Source organism: Delphinus delphis, chromosome 2 (genome assembly GCF_949987515.2).
Source record: "Delphinus delphis chromosome 2, mDelDel1.2, whole genome shotgun sequence".
NCBI lineage: Eukaryota > Metazoa > Chordata > Mammalia > Artiodactyla > Delphinidae > Delphinus > Delphinus delphis.
In genome coordinates, this window is record NC_082684.1 from 175,220,373 (window position 1) to 175,243,851 (window position 23,479).

Below are 23,479 nucleotides of genomic sequence, written 5' to 3' on the forward strand. Positions count from 1 at the left end.
AACCCACAGAATGGGAGAAAGTATTTGCAAATGAAGTGAACGACAAGGGTTTAATCTCCAAAACATACAAACAGCTCATGCAGCTCAATATCGAAAAAACAAACAACCCGATCAAAAAAATGGGCAGTAGATCTAAATATACATTTCTCCAAATATATGTTTACATTTAGAGAAATGTATATTTCTCCAATATACAAATGTATGTTTATCTATTTTATCTTTCAAAGAAGATATACAGATGGCCAAAAAGCAAATGAAAAGATGCTCCACATCACTAATTATTAGAGAAATGAGAATCAAAACTACACTGAGGTATCACCGTTCAGAATGGCCATCATCAAAAAATCTACAAACAATAAATGCTGGAGAGGATGTGGAGAAAAGGGAACGCTCTTGCACTGTTGGTGGGAATGTAAACTGATACAGCCACTATGGAGGTTCCTTAAAAAACTAAAAATAGAGCTACCATATGATTCAGCGATCCATCTCCTGGGCATATATCCAGAGGAAATCATACTTCAAAAAGGTACATGCACCCCAGTGTTCACTGCAGCACTATTTACAAGAGCCAGGACATGGAAGCATCCTAAGTGTCCATCGACAGAGGAATGGATAAAGATGATGTGGTGTATATATATAGGTATATATACACAATGGAATATTACTCAGCCATAAAAAAGAATGCAATAATGCCATTTGCGGCAACATGGATGGATCTAGAGATTATCATACTAAGTAAGTTAGACAGAGAAAGATAAATATCAAAGGATATAATTTATATGTGGAATCTAAAAAATAGTACAAATGAACTTATTTACAAAAGAGAAACAGACTCACAGACTTTGAAAACAAACTTATGGTTACCAAAAGGGAAAGGCAGGGGTGGGATAAATGAGATTGGGATTCACATGTGCACACTACTATATATAAAACAGACAACCAACAAGGATCTACTGCATGGCACAGCAGACTCTACTCAATACTCTGCAATGACCTATATGGGAAAAGAATCTGAAAAAGAATAGATATGTATATGTATAACTATATAACTTTGCTGTACACCTGAAGCTAACACAACATTGTAAATCAACTAACTCCAATATAAAGTTAAAAAATTAAAAAAATGGGCCAAGGACTTTGTCACCTCATCAAAGAAGATATACAGATGACAAATAAGTGTGAAAAGATGCTGCACATAATATTTCATTAGGGAAATACAAACTAAAACAGCAAGACACCACTACACACTATTAGAATGGCCAAAATCGGGAACACTGAGAACGTGAAATATTGGCCATGATGTGGAGCAACAGGAACTCTCATCATTGCTGGTGGAATGGAAAGTGGTGCAGCCACTCGGGATGATAGTTTGGCCGTTTCCTCTAGAACTAAGCATACTCTTATCATATAATCCAGCAATTGTGCACCTTGGTATTTACCCAAAGGAGCTGAAAACTTATTTCCAGACCAAAATCTGTGCACGAATGTTTACAGCAGCTTCATTCATCATTGCCAAAACTTGGAAGCAACCAAGGTGTCCTTCAGTAGGTGAATGGATAAATAAAATGCAGTACGTCCAGACTATGGAATATCATTCAACGTTTAGAAGAAATGAGTTATCAATCCATGAAAAGACACAGAGGAAAGTTAAATGCATAACTACGTGAAAGAAGCCAATTTGAAAAGGCTATATGACTATATACTATATGACTCCAACTGTAAGACATCCTGGATAAGGCAAAACTATGGAGGCATAAAAACATCAGTGGTTGCCAGGGCAAGGAGGAGGGCAGGATGAATAGGCAGAGCACAGAGGACTTTTCGGGCAGTGAACGTACTCTGTGTGATAGTATAATGATGGATACTTGTCATTGTACATTTGTCCAAACCCACAGAACGTACAACACCAAGAGTGAACCCTAATGCAAATTAAGGTCTTTGAGTGATTATGACGTGTCAATGTAGGTTCATCCTTGGTTAAAAAAAAAAGTACCGCTCTGGTGAGTGATGTTGATAATGGGGGGGGCAGGGGGAATATGGGAAATCTCTGCACCTCTGTACAATTTTGTTCTAAATATAAAACTGCTCTAAAAAGTCTTTTAAAAAGTTGATTATTGGGCTATTAAGCTAAATCTATCCATTAAACTGGGAACCCTGGAAAAACCAAACCAGATTTAGGATCTTAATACTTCAAATATCCTCAAACATTCCAAGCATCTTCCTAGTTCTTGGTACAGATACTGCGTAAAATTTCTTACAGGAATATTTTCATCTGTTTCTAGTGCATGGAAGGCAGAATGACAGCATATTTCTTTTCAGGAGAGTATGAACGCATTATTATTGTATTTTACAACTATATACTGGCTGTTCATATCACAGAGGACCAAAGCAGATACAGGAAAACCATCTGTCTCCAAATATGTTTTGAACCAGACAGCCATGCTTTTCTTGCCAGAACAGTGGAGAATAATCAAAGGGCACTAAGGGTCATCCTAGTTCCCATTTCTACTACTTGCTACCATGTAAGTGAATGGAAATCAATGTCCAGGCACTGCCCTAAGCATTGCACACGTGGTGGCATCACACTATATACACGAGGGGCCACTGACACAATGCTATACTGTTACCGTGGACAGTGTTCCACTCATTAAAGAGATCACTCTCTACAGCCACCTGCAATAAATTTTGGTTTTCAAAAATGTTCCCTCTAGTAGAGTGGGTTCCCACATAGAGTAATGGAAGCAGTAATCCTCTGGAGATGAGAACAAAGCGGCCGTGATGCTTGTTACCGTTTTCATCGTGCCCGCTGGCCTCCGGCGTGCCCTGCCTCTGGTCCTCCTCGGGCGCCTCGGGGTAGATGACTGCAGTGTCTTGTTGCTGCAGGAACTCTTCAACGTTAGGATCATGGTTTTGTTCATTTTCTGCATCTGAGTCGCATTCATCATCTTTTACTAGAAGAAACGCATACTCTGTAAAAACCAACTTCACCACCAAGTTGTTACATAGTTTTCCTAAATAAGAAATTGTTTATCTTGGGAGAATAAATGACTGTTCTTGAATTTGCAGGAAATATTTACAGAACATTAAAAATTTACTCGTTCTGTTCTAATCTATTAAGAAGTCCGTTTTCGTAAGTTTAAGATGTTATAAAAGTCTTGACATTGTCACGATATCCCTTGAAAGCTTTAGGGTTGTACTTCTATTCCATTTTACTGTTGAACAAGACACAGAGAAGGCTGGCTGAATCCTTAGTTTCTGAATCAATGATAAAGCAAGGAAAACAGGAAAAGAGAAAAATGTAGTTCTCAAACCTCAGTCCTTCCTAGCAACCTACTGTTCATATTTAGTTGGAGTTGTGCTTGAAATCTGAACCATTCTCTGAATAACAAACTGCTCTGAAGTTCAGTTCAGTTATGTGATTTCTCAGAAAATAGCTTTAATAGTTCCCTACAGTTGGAAAGACTTCTAATAAGAGTCAAAGAGTATCAAATTGATAAAATTGCTTCCTATCTACCCTGGTATTCAGATACAGGCAGGGCTATTCTTTCTGTGTTTCTTCCTCAGTAAATGTTAATTGTGGGGTGAAGGAGAGGCATTTTCCCTGAGTCAGAAGGTTCCGAGCATTAACAGCACGTCTTCACTTGGAGAAGGCAGCCCAGAGCGTTGCTGTGTTTGCAGAGCGGGACTGGTATCCTGGGGTTCCCGTCCTTTTCCTCCCGGAGGAGGGTCTGCTCCACACTGCTGCTAACTGTCCTGGGTCAGGGTGGCCCCCGGGTGTCTCATGGCTGACCTCTTCACACACTTCAGACTGAACTCAGTTCTAAATTTATAAAGTAGCAGACTGAACTGGTGCTTAAAATGGTGGGACTTCCCTTGTGGTGCAGGGGTTAAGAACCCGCCTGCCAATGCAGGGGACACGGGTTCGAGCCCTGGTCCGGGAAGATCCCACATGCCGCGGAGCAACTAAGCCCGTGCGCCACAACTACAGAGCCTGCGCTCTAGAGCCCGCAAGCCACAACTACTGAGCCCGCGCTCTAGAGCCCGCAAGCCACAACTACTGAGCCCGCGCACCTGGAGCCCACGCTCCACAACAAGAGAAGCCACTGCAGTGAGAAGCCCACGCACCACAACGAAGAGCAACCCCCGCTCGCCTCAACTAGAGAAAGCCCGTGTGCAGCAACAAAGACGCAGCACAGCCAAAAAAATTAATGAAGAAAAATTAAAATGGTAATGTAAGGGCATCCTTTTGTTCGACAGTTACCAAAGCAGTCTTGCAAAGGAGCAGTAGCCCAACTCCTCAGGGTGGCTGCTATTAACAGACTTAGAGCCGATGACATAGTAATCATGATGACTCGTCATTTTTTCCTCCTCTTCAATGCAGCCAAGAGCTATCAATTATTTCGTATCTGCTGTACACAGCTGACCCCTGAACAACATGGGTTTGAGCTGAGTGGGTCTACTTATACTCGGATTATTTCAATAGTAAATACTGTGGTACTACATGACTGTGGTTGGTTGGATCCGTGGATGTGGAACTGTGGACACAGAGGAACCTCGTGTTGCAAGGGCTGGCTGTAAATTACACACAGATTTTCCACCGCGGGGAGGGTCAGGTGCCTCTAAGGCCTGTGCTGTTCAATGGTAACTGTACTGAGAACTGTAGTTTTTAGTTGACGCCTCTGAGCCACCAAACCAGGGTTACTGGATCCGGTGGTGTGTGCGGTGGGGGGGGAGGGGGGGGAGGGGAGGCTCTTTTAAAGGGAAGCCAGTACTGTTGGTTTAAATGGAATCTACTTCCAGATCCTCAGCTTCCATGCACGGTCCTTCCTAGAATCCTGAAGGTTCTTCTTTCTACCCCTGCTTTTCACAGTCCTTTGCTCTAACTTCAAAGAGGCAGATCCCTCCCCCTCCATCCCTTACGTTAATACAGTGCATTGCCTCGGAGTGTAAAAAGCCTCCAGGTTGCCGAAGGAAAACGATTCAAAATACCGATTGGGGAAGACCTTCTTTGTTGATCAGTCAGGGCAACATAAGAGCGCTCTAGGCGTCCAGCCTTTCCTGTTTACATGGATTTCTATCAGGGATAAAGTGTGGCAATTGAAATGGGGATTATTTTGGCCCTAGTTACAAAGCTCTGAACTCAGCTATATAATATATCCAGAGGGAGTGAGAGTAATTTTCCTTTAATGATCTCACCTGTTTCATTCCCTATTATTAAAACATTCACTGCTATTCAGGAGGCTGGTGAGAGCAAAGCAAAGAGTATTCTCGAAAACCCTTCCCAGGATCTGTCATTAGCTAGAACAATAAGCACTTCTGAATAACTAAAGCAGTGCAAGTCTGTGCTATTAGGCCTTTTCAATGTAACTTCAAAGTTTCAAGTTAAACTAGATTAAACTCATGAATGAAATTTATATTTTATGTGATTTCCTATACAGAAATATAGATTTGACAGGTTACTTAAAAATATTTTTATCAGATTATATTAAAAATATTTATCTCAGTTAAACAGTCTCCACTTTTAAAATGTTTATATTTTCTATAGCCTAGTAACTACATATATGCTAGATGACGGTATGATGAGGTTTTAAATAGTATATGTTTTTCAGAATTATATAATCTGTATTTTATACACAAACCTTTCATCTTCAATAAGTTATAAGTTTATCTACACACTGGTTGTAAAGGTACCCATTTGGAGACCAAGATTTTTATAAAGCATAACGATTAGATTAGATCTAAATAATCTTAACCCTCAAAATGTGTATCGATGCATTTATTTTAATTAGAAAAATGAAGACGCCCTTTTTCTTCTGAGAGAAAGTCTGATTTGGCTGATTGGTCTAACAGTGATAACTGGTTTTACTAGTAAGGTTATTAGGTACAGATTTTCCAGAAATTGAATGAACTAAGTCTATAGCTCTAAGGTATTGATCAAAATATAGTTAATTCACATGTTAAAAGGATTTTTATTTAAAAATGTACTGACAGAAGGTACTAAAATTAGCAAGATTTCAATATCTCCAACCATTTCTCAATATATTAAACAAGGTGCCTCAAAGTGAGGGGAAAAAAGTAAGAAAAGCCAAAACAGATATCATTAGTCCTTTGATAAGTAAGTATTGGTAAAGCCTTTTGGCATATGTCCCAGGAAAGGAGGGAGTCAATGATTCTGGTGACTGGGAAACAAATCCTTTAGGAAATTAAGTGGCTTTCCATGTTTGCTTTCAACAAAACTGAAGGAGCATTTAATAGAACTGTCAGTTGACAAGACATCAAAATGTTTTTATTAATAGATAACCATAATTCTTTGCAAATCTGAATATGTAAAGAATCGAATAAATCATTTATAACAAAAATGTATTTCACCTTTTTATTTATGAGAATAAGGTTATCTCAGTGCTAAAGAAAAAAAGGAAACAATCAATGCTGAACACTTTTTCTTCTAGAATAAGCAACATTGAACTACTGATATATGGGCTAATTGAAGAATACTTCAGCTCCTTTAATCTCATTTCCAGTAACATTTTTCTTTAATCAGTAGTTGACCCCTGAACAACACAGGTTTGAACTGCACAGGTCCACTTACACTGGGTTTTTTCAATACAGTAAATACTACAGTTCTACACCATCCATGGTTGGTTGTGGCCACGGGTATGGAACCGCGGACAGGGAGGGGTCCTGTGTACGGAGGGGCTGCGTACACGGGAGCACTGACTCTCAGTTATGTGTGGATTCTGACGGGGCAGAGGGTCAGCGACCCAGTCCCCATGTTGTTCAAGGGTCAACCATATTTATTACAATTTGTCATGTATGCTGTGATCAACTATGTAGGACTAATAATCATAGGATAAATCAATCCATAACGTTTTTTTAATCTTAAGAGCCGTATGGTTTCTGGGAACTTAAGAGAAACTTAGATTTCAATTTCTGTACATGTTTTTCTTGCAAGGAAATGAGAGTTGATCAAAAATATCTTCGAACAGGAAATATACACTATGTTAGCATCAAATTCTATGGGCTACAGAGAAATATGAGTTCAAGGGGTAAACATTATGATATAACATTTCTGACTCTTAAAGAAGAGCTTATTCATATTTTAAAAATGAATGGTATTACACTTCTTTGGATTTCAAATATAAGAGTGATGTTAGAAATGTCATTTTTAATATGCCAGAGATTAGGCTGTAAGTACAGCTGACCCTTGAACAACTCGGGGCAGGTTACTGGTGCCGACCCTCCATGCAGTCCAAGGTCCATGTGTAACTTAGCGTCGGCCTCTGCGTACGTGGGTCTGCATCCTCGACTCAGCCGAGGCCAGACTGCAGCACTGCCGTGTTTACTATCGGGAAAAATCTGCACGTAAGTGGACCTGCACTGTTCAAACCCATGTTGTTCAAGGGTCAGCTGTACTTACACTTAAAATGAAGAACTTTATATGTCCATCAGAAACTTGGGGAGGAATACACGATCCATTTGTATAATATAACATCTGGAGAATAATAACAGCACCTCTTGGGGTAGTTGTGAGAATTAAATGAATTACTACAGTATGTGCTTAGTACTGTACCAGGCACACAGTAAGTGCTGTGTAATTGTCATCTATTTTCCTCACAGCAGCCCTGGCAAGGTGAACATTAAATTGGAGCAGATGATTCAGTATTAGGAGTCTGCTTTCAAATTCTGGCGTCTTTCCAACTAAAGTACACTGTCTCCACGAACCTGCATTTACCAAGCCAATTTCAAGCTAAGACCAGACATTCCACAGTTTCACCCATAAAATTTAAAGTGTTGGGAAGTGCATGTTGTGAAAAGGTCAATTATAAAGCAAAATTCCTCGTCCTAAGACTGATAACCTTACGTGTTTAAACATTAAAGAGATGAGCAAACACAGAGAAACACATAATGATAATTTGGTTTTCTTTCAGGTGTGACAAAACTCAGAGCTAATTGTCAAAGTATAGAACTATAATCATTTGACGAAGTGCAGAATTACAGGGTTATCATCGCAGATTAGAGAAAGCAAGGAGAGAGAGACAAATGTTTAGTGTAAAGACTAAATAACATTTTTAACGTGGCCATCAGTATTTCACTCCCATCAGAATAAAGTGTCCTATCTTTATCCTCCAATTTTAAAACTCTGCACAAGTATCAGCTATATAAACAGAAAAGTGATGCTTAGAAGAACAAAGCCTGTTTTGGGTGATTTTTCACTCTCTGAATACTAAGCTGAGACCATAGTTCTCTTCACTTCGTGAATTGCAGAAGGAAGTCAGCTACAGAAAGAAGCTGACAAAGTTCTAAACTAATGATGGTGACCTTTGTGCCAGGTTTTTGTTGACTCTGTCAGCACATTATTCCCTAGAAGTCAAGGAAGTAACAAAAGTGAAGGCGAAACATAATTTTAAAGTTTAACTGCTCAATAGTCTCAAACGTCTAATTTCCATCCTTCTTTGCTGAAAACTGCACTTGTCGGGGTTTCACTAAATGTCTGTCTACTCCTAACTCCCCATGTTCCAAGGAAATAATGCACAGGACTCATCGTCTTGTGGCAGAGGGTCCTGTGTTTCAGTGGCAGCTCTGGCTGATACACAGTGACTGTATCTTCCAGATGTGACTGTTTTGGCGGGGGGAGGGAAATTACGTATTACTCAGTACTTCAAACTGAAAGAATTCATTCATTTTCGTAGTGAAGAGCAAATTGTGAGGTAAAATACTGTAAACTTGGAACTGTAAATGTCTTTTTTGCTGGCATTTTGCCTAAAAGGGCAAACGATCTTTTACAGAATAACTTATATTACTCTGGTAATGTAAGTCATCACATTTTAACATTAAATAAAAGAGTAATGAACAGCATTCTTTTGTGTTCATTAACACTATTTTACTAATAACAAATACCTCGTTTAAATATTTTATATAATGTGTAAGTTAGCCTGACAAACATTTGATAACAAGCATACCTGAATACATTATTCATGCAAGTCCAACATAACCATGTTAAAGGCAGAATACAAAACCTTCGGCTGCAGGCACCATAAATGATCACATACTCCATTAGTATTTAGTTAATTTGGATGCACCTTCAGGAACAGTACAATGACTTGCTCTTTGTTTTACAGAACTGACAAGTATGGGAGGGCTGACGCTTATATTATGGATGAAAATCTATTTTTGACACATTACTATAAAACACACTCATCTTACACAACACAAGGTAATTTATAAGGCTCTGTGGAATACTCCTAAAATGTACTGCAAAGAAAAAAAAACTATACACGTTAAACCAAAGGAAAAAACCAAAATTTAATTAAAACTATATGATAGAAATATCTAATTTATGGTTGTATATACAGAATACAGTTATACTACTTTTAAGTACAGAATTTTGAGGAAATGTTTTAATAATCTGGAATTTATTTTTGAAGTTTACATTCTAAGACTGACTTATGAGACACAATAATTAAGTGCCTACTCTTATCATATGTAAGATCTGGATTTAAGATTTGCACTTATTCTTTTGCTTCTTAAATCTGATTTGAATCCATTACAGAGGAATAGCCTTAAGTCTCAGAGACTATGTACTTTTAGTCACCTAGAAGCAATTTTCCTGTTTACTATAATTCAACGTCATTTTGGCCTTTTTCAATCACAGTAATTACAAGAAAAATGTTTATTCTCTTGTTTGCTGTGACATGTTCACTCATCAGTGTCCATGATTCTCAGTCTGGTTTCTGGATAAGCGATTATATCTGCTTATTTTTCTCTCTTTTGTCTTGTGGGCAATTCAGTGTAGATCCTGGTAACTAATAATGAAACTCAAAATACTTAGGTCTGTGTTTCTATAACTATGGTAAAAAAATTTGACAGAAGTTTAAATTATCATTCAGATACTTCTTTGGGGGATTATCTGTAGATTACACTTGTCATCCTGATGGATGGAAACCTGTATTACATGAATCCGAAGAATATAGAGAGCTAACTTTCCATACAGTGTCCCACACGCCTAGGTACTTAAACATTTAAAGGGGGCAAGATGAAGAGTAGGAAACAGATTCAGGACTCACAGATGCACAAACCAGTGACACAAAAGGCCTTGTTCAAGGACGACAGTGTGCGTGAAAAAGGCAAGAGTTACCTGTACCTCCCACTTCATCTGCCCGAGCTTCAGGCCCCAGGATTTCTTGTCCTTCCTTTCCTGCTAAAATCAAAGAACAAAGCATTAAAATAGATCCACCTCTCACCAACATTTTAACTTCTAGAAATCTGAAAAGGAAACTTTCAGATTATATTTGGTTTGGATTTTTCCCTTTTATAAGTATAGTAATATCTCCTAGTAAGGAAAAGCTTTTTAAAGAAATTAAGCAGATAGTTTTACAAAACTCAGATATTTTAGTGAAGCAAAATAAGTGAAGATGTATATGTAATTCTGAACGCATACATGTCTTAGAATTCTAAGCATATTTTTTAGGAGAGGAGACCTACCTACAGGCAGTAGGATTCCCTTTTGCATCTCCTTCCCGAAGCACAGATTGCTACGTACTGGGCACTGTACTAGATGCCTTATCAACTCATTTCCTTTAATCTTCATAACTACCTTCTTATAAATTTAAAAAACCCCACCAAAACATGAGGCTTTAAGAGGTTAGACCACCTGCCTAAGGACACACGTTGCTGGGTGGTGGAGGCGGGACTTGCCTGCAGGTCTGAACGGCTCTAAAGCCTACCTGCTACCCCACCTTGGCCCCCTCACGAGACGGAGTCCTGGACAAGCAGAAGGCAGGCTGGACCGAACTGCAGTGTGCCCAGAGCAAACACCTGTGGACGATACTTTTTCTTTCACTGTATTTATTATTCTAACTACTGACAAGTAGTAATAAATGATAACAGTGTAGGTACTAATAAGCATTTTAGGTGTTTATCTGTCTCTGCCACCTATATATGTTTGTAATGAACTCGTAAGATCAGCGTAAATATGCACATTATTTAGGCAAGCAGAAAGTTGGCTTTATATATTTAGGTACATTTTATTCATTAAATAGTTTATTAAGAACCTGTGCACATACAAAAGATAAGTTAAAAACTGCTTTCAGAGTATATATCATAATTATGATCAGAAGACTTACAGTCATATTAAAACATTGTGTAGTTTATCTTCACTCCAATCAATCCCATTGAATATGTCAGTCAAAAATCTTGATTTACATTTCCCCTAAGTTTGATAATTGAATTGAGAAATAGAGCACGAATCAAGTAAAACGTGCTCACATTAGAGCATGTATTTCCTTAAGTGTCCTGGATTGTCGGGTGGATTTATTCAGCGGATTATCTATACTCGTTAACTGTTATGTTACTACTTAAAGATGATCATTATGTGAAAAACAGTTAAAATATGCACAGACCTCTCTAGATCAGCATAAAAACCACTGTCTAAAGTGGATAATGATGAGACTAACTTCTGCCGAAGAATTCTCATTTTGTATTTGCCATCAGCAAAATGACAATTTAAAAATCCCTGGTCAAGTGTTAACAATACTGTAGGATAAACACTAGAATTTGGTAAGTGTCTGAAAATCTCTAATGTCTTTTTTTCCTCTTCCTCCAAAGCATCTACTTAAACTAAAATAAACAGTGTGCCAAGTGGGCAATTATACGATAGTAATACAGGTACTTATTATTGCATATGCGCATTCTCTATTTCTCCTCAAATGAAGATCAAAGCAGGCAGAGTTACGACTTGCTAAGGTGGAAGATAACACTGATATTAAAGTTTAAAGTGGTATTTTGGACCTTATTAATTTTACTACTTACAGTTATTATTATAGCTAATTTAAACACTGTGTGCGATTCAATTAAATTATTCACTTCTTCATTCCTTCTGCTGGAATAAAATCTAGGCTGCTTAGATGAGTATGCGGCATATGTCAGAATCTGGTCCCACACTCACCACATTCGAAACCCGGGAGTGTCCATTCTTTCCCTCATTACTGGGGCTGGAATTTTGGTTCAATAACTAAAACCATGTCAACTAATGAAAACAGAAACGGTGCTGATGCTGGGCTGTAAGGTGGGCACACACCTCTTGCTGCAGACTGCTACCTGGGACAGCCCCCCCACCGCCCACTGCTCTGTCCGGGGATCAGCACGAGGGTGTCTTGGAACAGGGGCTGTTCTAAATATTTCTCAAGCAGCCTTCTCCCTCATGTGTTCTGATCTTACTTCTAGTTTTAAGAAATATATGAGGGGTAAAGTAGTTGAATCTACTTGTACATAAGACTTTCTCTCCTGTAAGACTTAATAATGTCAACACATTACGACTGACCCACCTAAATGCAACTCAGGAAGGAAAACTAGAATGCTGCTGCGGCTTTGGCTTTTAGTCTAAATTCCAAAGCAGATACATAAAGGAAAAACTCCTCAGTAACAAGACTTTAGTTTTTTAAAAAGGGTAAAATATAGCTGCAATAAGTCATAAACTACGACTCAGCAACAAAAAGGAACAAACTACTGATACATACAACTTCAGTGGATCTCCAAGAAATTACGGAGGGTGAAAAAAGGCAATCCAAAACGTTACATACTGTATGATTCCACTTACATAACATTACTGCAATGACAAAATTACAAAAATGGAGAACAGCTTAGTGGTTACCAGGGGTTAAGGGTGGGGTGGAGGGGAGGAGAGGGTAGGTTGTCTGAAGCCAAGTAGGGAGCCCTGTGGTGATGGAATGCTCTGTATCTCACCTATGTCAGCGTTAATATCCTGGTTATGATACTGCACTACAGTTTTACAAGATGTTACCACTGGGGGAAACTGGGTAAAAGGTACAAGGGCTCTCTGTATTATTTGTAGATCTAAAACTGAATTATTTGTGAATCTATAATTATTTCAAAATTGAAAGCTTAGTTTTAAAAAAGTCAAAGGCAGATAGCACACATTTAGATCAAAATAGACAGCACTTGTTCATTCTGCCAAAGGATGAAATTCCTAGCAAGTAAAAGTAAGAATGACAAATGCAATTGATTTTAATTAAAAATCCAGAAGCTTACTATCAATGGCAAGATAGAATAGTGCAAAGTACAGGACTGATTTAACACATGTTCTAAATCCTAAACCTTGCATTTCTGAAATTCATACCAGGGTGTTTCTAACCATTTCACATGTTTCTGTGGGAACACTTTGTAGCAAAGGCTAATAAGGCACAGTAAGTGGCTAAATGAATCAGATTTTCCTTTCCTGCTTTTGTCTCTTCCTTGATGACACACATCCACATATGCCATGCACATGTATACCTGCTTCTTCTCAAGCTGTTTTCTCTGCGAGAATGCTGTTACCCATTCATCTGAGTAACTTCTACTAATCTGATTCTTTAAAGATCAGTTCACATGTCTCTCATTTTGTAAGTCTTCCCTGACCCTGCTCTCTGCTATCCCCACCCCGCTGTTCCTATTACAGGAATACTATCCAAAAAGCAAACGCCGATAGTATAGTATAGTATAGTATTAGTATTAGTATAGTATTCAAACTTTATTTAGGGGTGAAACATTTGTTTCATTATGTACTTTTTCAGAACCTTTCCAGACAGTGCCATCTTCCCTTCTAATATCCTTTAGGTTCTACATATGTATTAATATACTTTTGGTATAACTGCCCATCAATGTCACAGTAAATATAATTCACAACCTCCATGAATACCTGTTAACTTAGATAATGGTAAAAAAAAATATACACCTGGGGTCAGCTTTGGTTAAGATGGAGATAAACCACCTGTGTGTCCCACTGGATGCAGCTAGAGCACCTGGGGGGATGCAGGCAGGGGCAGTGTGAAGCCTCTGGAAGTGAACCACAGCAGGAAGGCAGGCAGGGAGGAAGACTGGGCCACGGAGCTGGAAGTGACCCCTCCCACCCCGGCCTGGGTCCAGGGAGGCCCAGAAGCTGGACGCCAGCACTGAGGCACGAAGCGCATGCTAAGAAAGCCGTCTGCTTTAGGCTCAGGGAGCAGGAAGGGGCTCAGAGAAGGAGAAATACGCATGTTTCCCTCTTTTGTCTAGTGTCCCAGCCCCCAGGTCATTCCACGGTGGTGGCAGAGGCCATGGGGACAGAAGGGGCCTAAGGGTACCTAAAACTCCAAGGGAAAGGGACCTTCTTCTCCAGTCAGAGGACCAGAGCCTGAAGACGGTGCACAAATGTCCACTGAGTTCCTCCTCCCTGTCTTCTCGCAGTCACAGTTGCAGGAAGTACGCATCAGGTATGGCAACAAAGTCCCAGGTTTTTGTCAGAAGACTGAACAGGGGAGTCCCAAGGAACTGGAAATACTGAGGAGACGGTGGAGAGGGAGGGGCATGGGAGAGAGACTGCACAAAGCTGTCTGTGAGCTCCAGGGTGCATCCCAAGCTTCTCACATGTGGATCTGACCACAGACTCTGAGAACTGAAGTGTGGGATAAGATCACTACTCATGTCCCAGGCTGGCCACTGCATGGCACAGACCTGAAAAGCACTGCAAAGGCTTGAAAACTGAACTGATGTTGGAACCACAACCCACAGAAAGGTGCCTGGAACTTACAGCCTGATACACTGAATTGCCTGCTAAACCAAAAATACAAAAATTCTCCACAGGATTTAAATAACAACAAGGGTCTCATAAGACAATACTCAGAATGTCCAGAATACAATCCAAAATCACCCAGCGTACAAAGAACCGGGAAAATCGCAGTGCCTGTGGGAAAAGGTGATCAAAAATGGCAACACTGAGATGACACAGATGTTGAAATTATAGGACAAAGACTGTAAGCCAGCTACTGGAAAGGTGTTCCAAGAAGTAAGGGTGAACACTCCTGAAAAGAGTGGAAAGATAGAAAGTCTCAGCAAACTCTCATCAGCAAATAGAAGATATAAAAAAGAATCAAAAGGAAATTTAGAACTAAAATTACAGTGACAAAAATGTAAAAAAAAAAAAAAATCACTCGATAGGCTCAATAGCAAAATGGAGATGAAAGAGGAAAGATCAGTGAACATGATGATAGAGCAATGAAAAAAATTATCTAATCTGAAAAACAGAGAGTAAATGATTAAAAAATAATCTTGAGATGTGTAGGATAATAATAAAGTATCTTTCATGTCACGTGAGTCCCAGAAAGAGAATGACACAGAAAAAAATATTTGAAAAAATAATGTCTAAAAACATCCCAAATTTAACAAGACACAAATTAATAGATTCAAGAGTTTAACTGAATCTCAAATAGGGTAAAGCCCCCCAAATCCAGGCCCAGATCATGAGTCAAACTCTGAAAATGAAAATTAAAAAAATCTTGAAAAGAGAGAAAATGTAGCATGACTATAAAGGGAAGAATGATTCAAAAGACAGCATATTTATCATTAGAAATTAAGGATTCCATAAGGAAGTGGAACATTTTTAAAGCGCTAAAAGAAAGAAAAGCCTCTCAACCCTAAATTCCACATCCAGTGAAAATATACTTCAGAACTGGAGGTAAAATAAAGAGATTCTTAGAAAAAAGAAACCTAGCAGAGTTCGCTGACAGGAGACCTCATCTAAAAGAACTGCTAGAAGGAGATCTTCATAAAGAAGGGGAAATGCTATTAGAGGGAAACTTGAAATGTCAGGAATGAAGGAGAACATGAGAAATGACAACTACATGTGACAACTACAACATGAAGGAAGGAGGGTAAAGGGACCCAGTGGGTGCAAGGTTTCTATATTTCACTTGGTAAAATACTGATTCTAAGTAGACTGTGAAAAGCATGCAACACTCAAATCTATAGAGCAAAGTAAGTCAGAAAGAGAAAAACAAATATCGTATATTAACTCATATATGGAATCTGAACAAATTGGTATAGATGGTCTTATTTATAAAGCAGAAATAGAGACACAGACGTAGAGAACAAATGTATGGATACCAAGGGGGAAAGGGGGGGGCGGGTTTGGGATGAAGTGGGAGATTGGGATTGACATATATACACTACTGGTACTATGTATAAAATAGATAACTCATGAGAACCTACTGTATAGCACAGGGACCTCTACTCAATGCTCTGTGGTGACCTAAATGAGAAGGAAATCCAAAAAAGAGGGGACATATGTATACATATAGGTGATTCACTTTGCTGTACAGCATAAACTAACACAACATTGTAAAGCAACTATACTCCAATAAAAAAATTTTAAAAAACAGAGCAACAACTAAAAAAAAATCTATACAAAGAGATAGTCAAAAATGAAATACATAAGTGAAAATGTAATACTAAAACATATTCAAATGGTCCAAAAAAGACGGGAAAAGAAGAAACAGAAGAATGAAAAAACGGTGAACAAATAATATACAATCATAAACCTAAACCCAAACACCAAAAGTTACATTAAATATAAGTGGTCTAAGCAAGCCAATTAAGGGACAGAGATTGTCAGAACAGATTTTTAAAAGCAAGCTCCATCTGTAGTTCTCTACAAATAAGTTATTTCAAACGTAGTGATACAGGTATGTTAAAAGTAAAAGGATGGAAAAAGATATACCATACAAACACTAATGAAAAGAAAGCTAGGGGGAGTATTTTAATATCAAAGTAGGCTTTGGAGCTAAGGAAATTACCAGAGATATAGAGAAACATTATAATGATGAGGTCAATTCACCAAGAAGACATAACAGTCTTAAATTTGTATGAATCTAGCAACAGAGCTTCAAAATAGGTGAATGAGAGAACAGAAAGCAGAGGCAAATCCATGATTATAACTGGAGACTTCAATAGTCCTCTCACATTAATTGACAGAACAAGCAGACAGATAAAGTCAGCAAGGATATAAAGAACTAGGTAACATTAACAACTACCAGATCCAATTGACGTTTATAAAACATTCAACCTAATCTTTTTCAAATGCACATAGAACATTCATGAAGACAGATCACATCCAGGATCATACAACAAAACTTAACAAATTAAAAAATATATATAATACAAAGTATGTTCTTACCATAATGAATATAAACTAGATATCAGTAGAAGAAAGAGGAGAAAATCTCTAAACACTTGGGAAATTAACACACTTCTAAAGAACCCATGGGTCAAATGAAAAACAATGTATCAAAATTTGTGGAATGTACCTAAAACACTGTTTAAAGGGTAATTTACATTATTAAATGCTTATGTTATAAAATAAGGACTCAAATCAAAATTCTATGCTTCCATGTTAGAAATGGGAAAAGAGGAGAAAAATAAACCCAGGGCAAACAGAAAGGAAGAAGTATTAAGATCAGAAATCAATAAAATTCAAAAAAGAATAACAGAAGAAAACAATAAAACGTTCTTTGAAAAGATCAATAAAATTGACAAACCTTAAGTAAGACTGACAAAAAAAGAGGGAAGCCACCAGGAATGAAAAGGGGATATCACTGAAAAGCCAGAAGATATTAAAAGGGTTATAAGGGACCACTATGAGTCCAAGGAGTAAACATTAAGATATACATTTCTGGCTCTTAAAGAAGAGCTTATTCATATTTTAAAAAAATGAATGAAAGTATTAAATGAAGGTATTAAATTGCTATGGATTTCACATATAAGAATGATGTTAAAATGTCATTTTTAATGTGCTAGAAATTAGATTGTTTTTGTAATTATTTACACCTAAGATGAAAAATTTTGTATGTCCATTATGAAATCTGTGAGGCAGTACATAATCAGTTTACAAAATATAAATTTGGAGGATAGTAACCGTACCTCTTAGGGTAGTTGTGAAGATTAAATCAATATAGTATATGCTTAGTACTGTACCAGGCACATAGTAAGTGCTATGTAATTGTGAGCTATTTTCCTTAAAGCAGTCCTGTAAGGTTAACATCTCTAACACACATGAACTTGAAAACTTTGAAATGGATCATTTCCTCAAAAACTAGAAACTACTACAAGTCATCCAAGATGAGATGGTTAACTTGAATATTCCTATAACTGTTTTAAAAATTGAATTTGGAGTTTAAAACCTTCCCCCCAAACAATATAAAATTCTAGGTCCAGATGGTTTTACTTTAAATTTTTCCAGACAGTTAATGAATTACACTAAATTTAAATAATATTTTCAAGAAAATAGAAGAGAAAGGAAGACTTTCCTACTAATTTTATGAGGTCCACATTACCCTGATATCAAAATCATGTAACAACATTGCAAAAAAAAAAAAAAAAACCCACCTATAGACCAATATCTCTCATGTACATTGGCACAAAAATCTTCCACAAAAAATTACCAAGTCATATTAAGCAATATATGAAAACACAATGACTAAGAGGGGCTTTCCAGGGAATCAATCTAAGGCCGGTTCAATACTGGGAAGTCCAGTAATGCATTCTACTGTGTTAACAGGCTAAAGAAGCAAAACTGCATGATCATCTCAACTGATGCAGAAAAAGCATTTGAAAAAATTTCACATCTCTTCATGATGAAAACTCTCAGCAAACTAGAAATGAAAACTTACTCAGTTTGATAAAGAGCATCTACAACAAAGCTACAGTTAACATTAGATTTAAAAGTAAAAGATCAAATACTTCCCCCTCTAAGATTGGGGAAAGGAAAAATGTCCATTCTCACCACTCCTGACATCTTTTAATAGAAAGAAATAAAAGTTATACAGATTAGAAAGGAAGAAAAACTGTCCCAATTTGAAGAGAAGACTGTCTACATAGAAATCTCAAGGAATCTACAAAAAATTTCTAGAACTAGCAAGTCTGCAGGATACAAGGGCAACACACAAAAATGAATCATATTGCTTGCTATATAATAGCAATGAACAAATGGAAACTTAATTAAAAACAAAACATTCACAATAGTTTCTCCCTTCAAAAATGAAAGACATAGGTTTTAAGTCTCTCAAAACATGTTAATGACCTGTTTTAAGTCTCTCAAAACATGTAATGACCTGCATTTTGAAACTACAAAACACTGATGCAAGAAATCAAACAATACCTGTGCAGGACAAGAAAAAAAATCAACATACAAAAAATCAGTTGCATTTTTATATACTAACAGTGAACTGCCTGAAAGAGAAATAAAGAAAACAATCTGTTTACAACAGTGTCAAAACCAATAAAATACTTAGGAATAAATTTAACCAAGGAGGTAAAAGATCTGTACACTAAAAACTGTAAAACACTGATGAAAGAAATTGAAGAAGACACAAATAAGTGGAAAGATGTCTTCTGTTCATGAACTAGAAGAATTAATATTGTTAAAATGTCCATACTACCCAGAGGTATCTGTAGATTCAATGCAATCCCTATCAAAATCCCAGTGGCATTTTTTACAGAAATAGAAAAAAAAATCCTAAAATTTATACAGAATCACAAAAGACCTTGAATAGCCAAAACAATCTTGAGAAATAAGAACAAAGCTAGAGGCCTCACATTTCCTGATTTCAAACCATATTACAAAGCTATAGTAATAAAAACAGTATGGTACTGGCATTAAAAACACAGACTAATGGAAAAGAATCAAAGGCCCAGAAATAAACCCACATGTATACAGTCAACTAATATTTGACAAGGGAGCCAAGAATACTCAATGGGCAAGAGATGGTCTCTTCAATAAATGGTGTTGGGAAAACTGGACAGTCACATGTAAAAGTGAAACTGGACTCCTATCTTGTATCACTCTCAAAAACTAACTAGAAATGGATTAAAGACTTCAATGTGAGACATGAAACCATAAAAATCCTGGAAGAAAACACAGGGAAGAAACTCCTTGACACTGGTCTTGGCAGTGATTTTCTAGATATGACACCAAAGCACAAGCAACAAAATAAAAAATAAACAAGTAGGAAGAAATACATCAAACTAAAAAAGCTTCTGCATAGCAAAATAAATGATCAACAAAGTGAAAAGGCAACCTATGGGGTGGGAGAAAATATCTGCAAACCGTACATCTGAAAAGGGGCTAATATTCAAAATATACGAGGAACTTATACCACTTGACAGTAAAAAAATAAATAATGATTTAAAAATGGGCAAAGGACCTGAATAGAAATTTTTTTCAAAGCAGATCTACAGATGGCCAAGAGGTACATGAAAAGGTGTTCAGTATCACTTACCATCAGGGAAATGCAAATCAAAACTACAGTGAGGTACCACCTCACACGGGTCGGAATGGCCATCATTTGAAAGTCTACAAATAATAAATGCTGGAGAGGGTGTGGAGAAAAGGGAACCCTTGTGTACTGCTGGGCATGTAAACTGGTGCAGCCACTATGAAAAACAGTATGGAGGTTCCTCAAGAAAATTAAAAATAGAACTACCACGTGATCCAGGAATCCTACTTCTAGGTATACATCTGAAGGAAAAGAAATTACTGTCTCAAGAAATATCTGTACTCCCATGTTCACTGAAGCATTATTTACAATAGCCAAGACATGCAAACAAAGTGTACATCAAGAGATGAATCAAGAACATGTGGTATGTATACACATACACACACACAATGAAATAGTATTCAGCAGCAAAAAAGAAGCAAATCCTGCCCTATGCAGCAACATGGATGAAACTTGAGGGCATTATGCTGAGTGAAATAAGTCAAAGGGAGACAAATACTGCGTGATCTCATTTATAGGCAGAATCTTAAAAACATAACTCACAGAACAGAATGCAGATTGGCAGCTGCCCAGGGCTGGGGAAAATGGGAGATGGTGGTCAAAGGGTACAAACTCCCAGTTATGAGTAAGTTCTGGGAACCTAATGAATGGCATGATGAATATAGTTAACAATACTGTATTACAGTTCGAAAGTACTAATAAGAGAATAGATCTTAAATGTTTCCGCCATACACACAGTTGTAACTATGTGAGGTAATGGATGTGTTAACTAACCTTATTATGGCAATCATTCCATAATAAAAACATATATCAAGTCATATTGTACATCTTAAACAATGTTACATAGCAAATACATCTCAATAAAGCTGGAAAAAATAAAGATAGGGGCTCCTCAACATATTACAGATGTTAGTTCTCTCAAAATTGATCTACAGATTTAACACAATTTAAATAAAAATATCAGCAGGATTTTTTTATATATATAAGATTATGCTAAAATTCACATGGAAAGGCAAAGAAACTATAATAGTCAAAACAATTTTTAAAAAGAAAATTAAAGGTGGAGGAATGTCATTGCCTAATTTTAAGACTTAGGATAAAGTCATAGTAGTCACATGATGTGGTACTGGCAAAGGGACAGACCCACAGACCACCAGAACAGAGTCCAGAGACAGATCCTCACAATATGGACATTAAGTTTTGACACAAGTGCAAATGCAATTCAACAGAGAAAGGACAGTCTTTTCAACAAACAATATCAGAACAAATGGACAACCATATCCAAAAAAATGAACCTCACCTCAACCTTGTCTCTTATAAAAAATTAACTGAAAATGGATCATAGAGCTGATATAAAAGTGAAGGACACAAAGGAGAAAATTCCAGTAATCTTGGGGTAAGCAAAGAGTTCTTGGACATGACACCAAAGCATGATCCATAAAAGGAAAAACTGTTACAGGACCTCAATGGATCTAAGAGTTTTGCTCTGTGAAAGGCTAGGATAAGAGAATGAAAAGCTATAGGCTGGGAGAAAATATTTGCTACAACTAAAAGGATCACTCAAAACTTACAACTAAAACCCTGTTTATATAAATGCACAAAAGACACGAACAGACACTTCGCTGAAGGGGATATCCAGATGGCAGACAAACACATGAAAAATGTTCAACTTCACTAGCCATCAAGGGAATGCACAGGAGAGCGACACATGATAAAGACACACTTATTACAATGGCTGAAGTAAAAAATAACCGATAAAACCAAGCAGTGGTGAGGATGTGCAGAAACTCCATCTTCCTGCATTACTGGCGGGGTAACAGCCACTCTGGAAAGCACTTTGACATTTTCTTAAAACATTAAACGTACACTTAACATTTTATTCAACAATACCACTACAAGTTAGCCTTAGAGAAATGAAAACTGTTCACAAAACCCCACACATACACCAGTGTTTACAGCTTTATTAATGATCCCCACAAACGGGGAACAGCCAAATGTCCTTCAGTGGGTGAACGGATAAACTGTGGTGCGTCCATACAATGGAACACTACTCTCCAACGAAGAGCACAGTACTTATCCTTGCAACAGGATGAATGGATCTCAAAGGCATGCAGCATGCAGGAAGCCAGACACAAAATGTGTTATGCTGTGATTTCATCTATATGACCTTCTCAAAAAACCAAAACCACAGTGACGGAGAAGAGGCCGTGGCCGCCAGGGTTTGCAGTAGGAGGAAGGTGTGACTAAAAAGGGTACAGTGAGGAGTTCTTTGCTGATGGAACTGTCCTGTGGGGTCCTTGGTCCTACAACCAAAAGGAACTGATTCCACCAATCTCCAAATGAGTAAGGAAATTGATCCTCTCCTAGGATCTCCAGAAAAATACGCAGCTCTGTCAACACTCAGATTTGAGCCCAGTGAGGTCTGTCACGGGCGTACAGCCAACAGCGCTGTGAAGCCATACACCTGTGTTGTCTAAGCCACTGAGTGTGCTGGTGATTTGTTACGGCAGCAACAGAAAACCAGCCAAGCGGTTAAATAGCCTTAGAGCAAGGAGAAGAAAGAGGGCAACATCTATCTGCTGGCTAGCCAAGAAGAAGATTGTGATGTAGGGTTCGATATCAGATACCATAGGCCTGAAAACCAAGAATCATCTAGCAATTACTAGGTCCTGGCCTTGCCGGAGGCCATGGGGATGTTTATAGTCTAGAGGGTGGGCCAAAAGGTTCCTTCAGATTTTAAGTAAAAATAAAAGACACACTTTTCATTTTCACCAAGAACTTTGTTGAACAACATAGTCACCTTTTTGTTCCACTACCTTCTGCCATTTTTCAGACAACTTCATAATTCCATCTTCCCAGAACTTTCTCTTGAGCAAAGAACTGTTCCAGGTGCCTTTTACGGTCTTCCGGGGAATTGAAATTTTTTCCATTAAGAGAATTTTGTGAAGACCGAAATAAATGGAAACCTGAAGGTGCAATGTCTGGTGAATCTGGTGGATGAATCAGAACTTCCCAGCCAAGCTGTAACAGTTTTTGCCTGGTAATCAAAGAAACATGCGGTCTTGCGTTATCCTCATGGAAGATTGTGCGTCTTCTGTTGACTAATTCTGGACACTTTTTGTCGAGTGCTGCTTTCAGTTGGTCTAATTGGGAGCAGTACTTGTTGGAATTAATCATTTGGTTTTCTGGAAGGAGCTCAAAATAGAGGACTCCCTTCCAATCCCACCATACACACATCACCTTCTTTGGATGAAGACCGGTCTTCGGTGTGGTTGGTGGTGGTTCATTTCGCTTGCCCCATGATCTCTTCCATTCCACACTGTTGTACAGAATCCACTTTCCATTGCCCGTCACAATTTGTTTTAAAAACGTAACGTTTTCATCATGTTTCAGTAGAG

General features: G+C 37.8%; 1 protein-coding gene across 1 annotated transcript in view; it reads right to left on the reverse strand.

The window, feature by feature from the left end:
* The window catches only part of ZEB1 (zinc finger E-box binding homeobox 1), a 193,804-nt gene that overhangs the window by 35,272 nt on the left and 135,053 nt on the right, over positions 1–23,479 (reverse strand). The window contains exons 3-4 of the mRNA XM_060006348.1: positions 10,136–10,198; positions 2,790–2,951 (exon numbers count right to left, since the gene is read on the reverse strand). Coding sequence (XP_059862331.1) covers positions 2,790–2,951; positions 10,136–10,198 — 225 coding nt within the window. The remainder of the gene's footprint in view (positions 1–2,789; positions 2,952–10,135; positions 10,199–23,479) is intronic.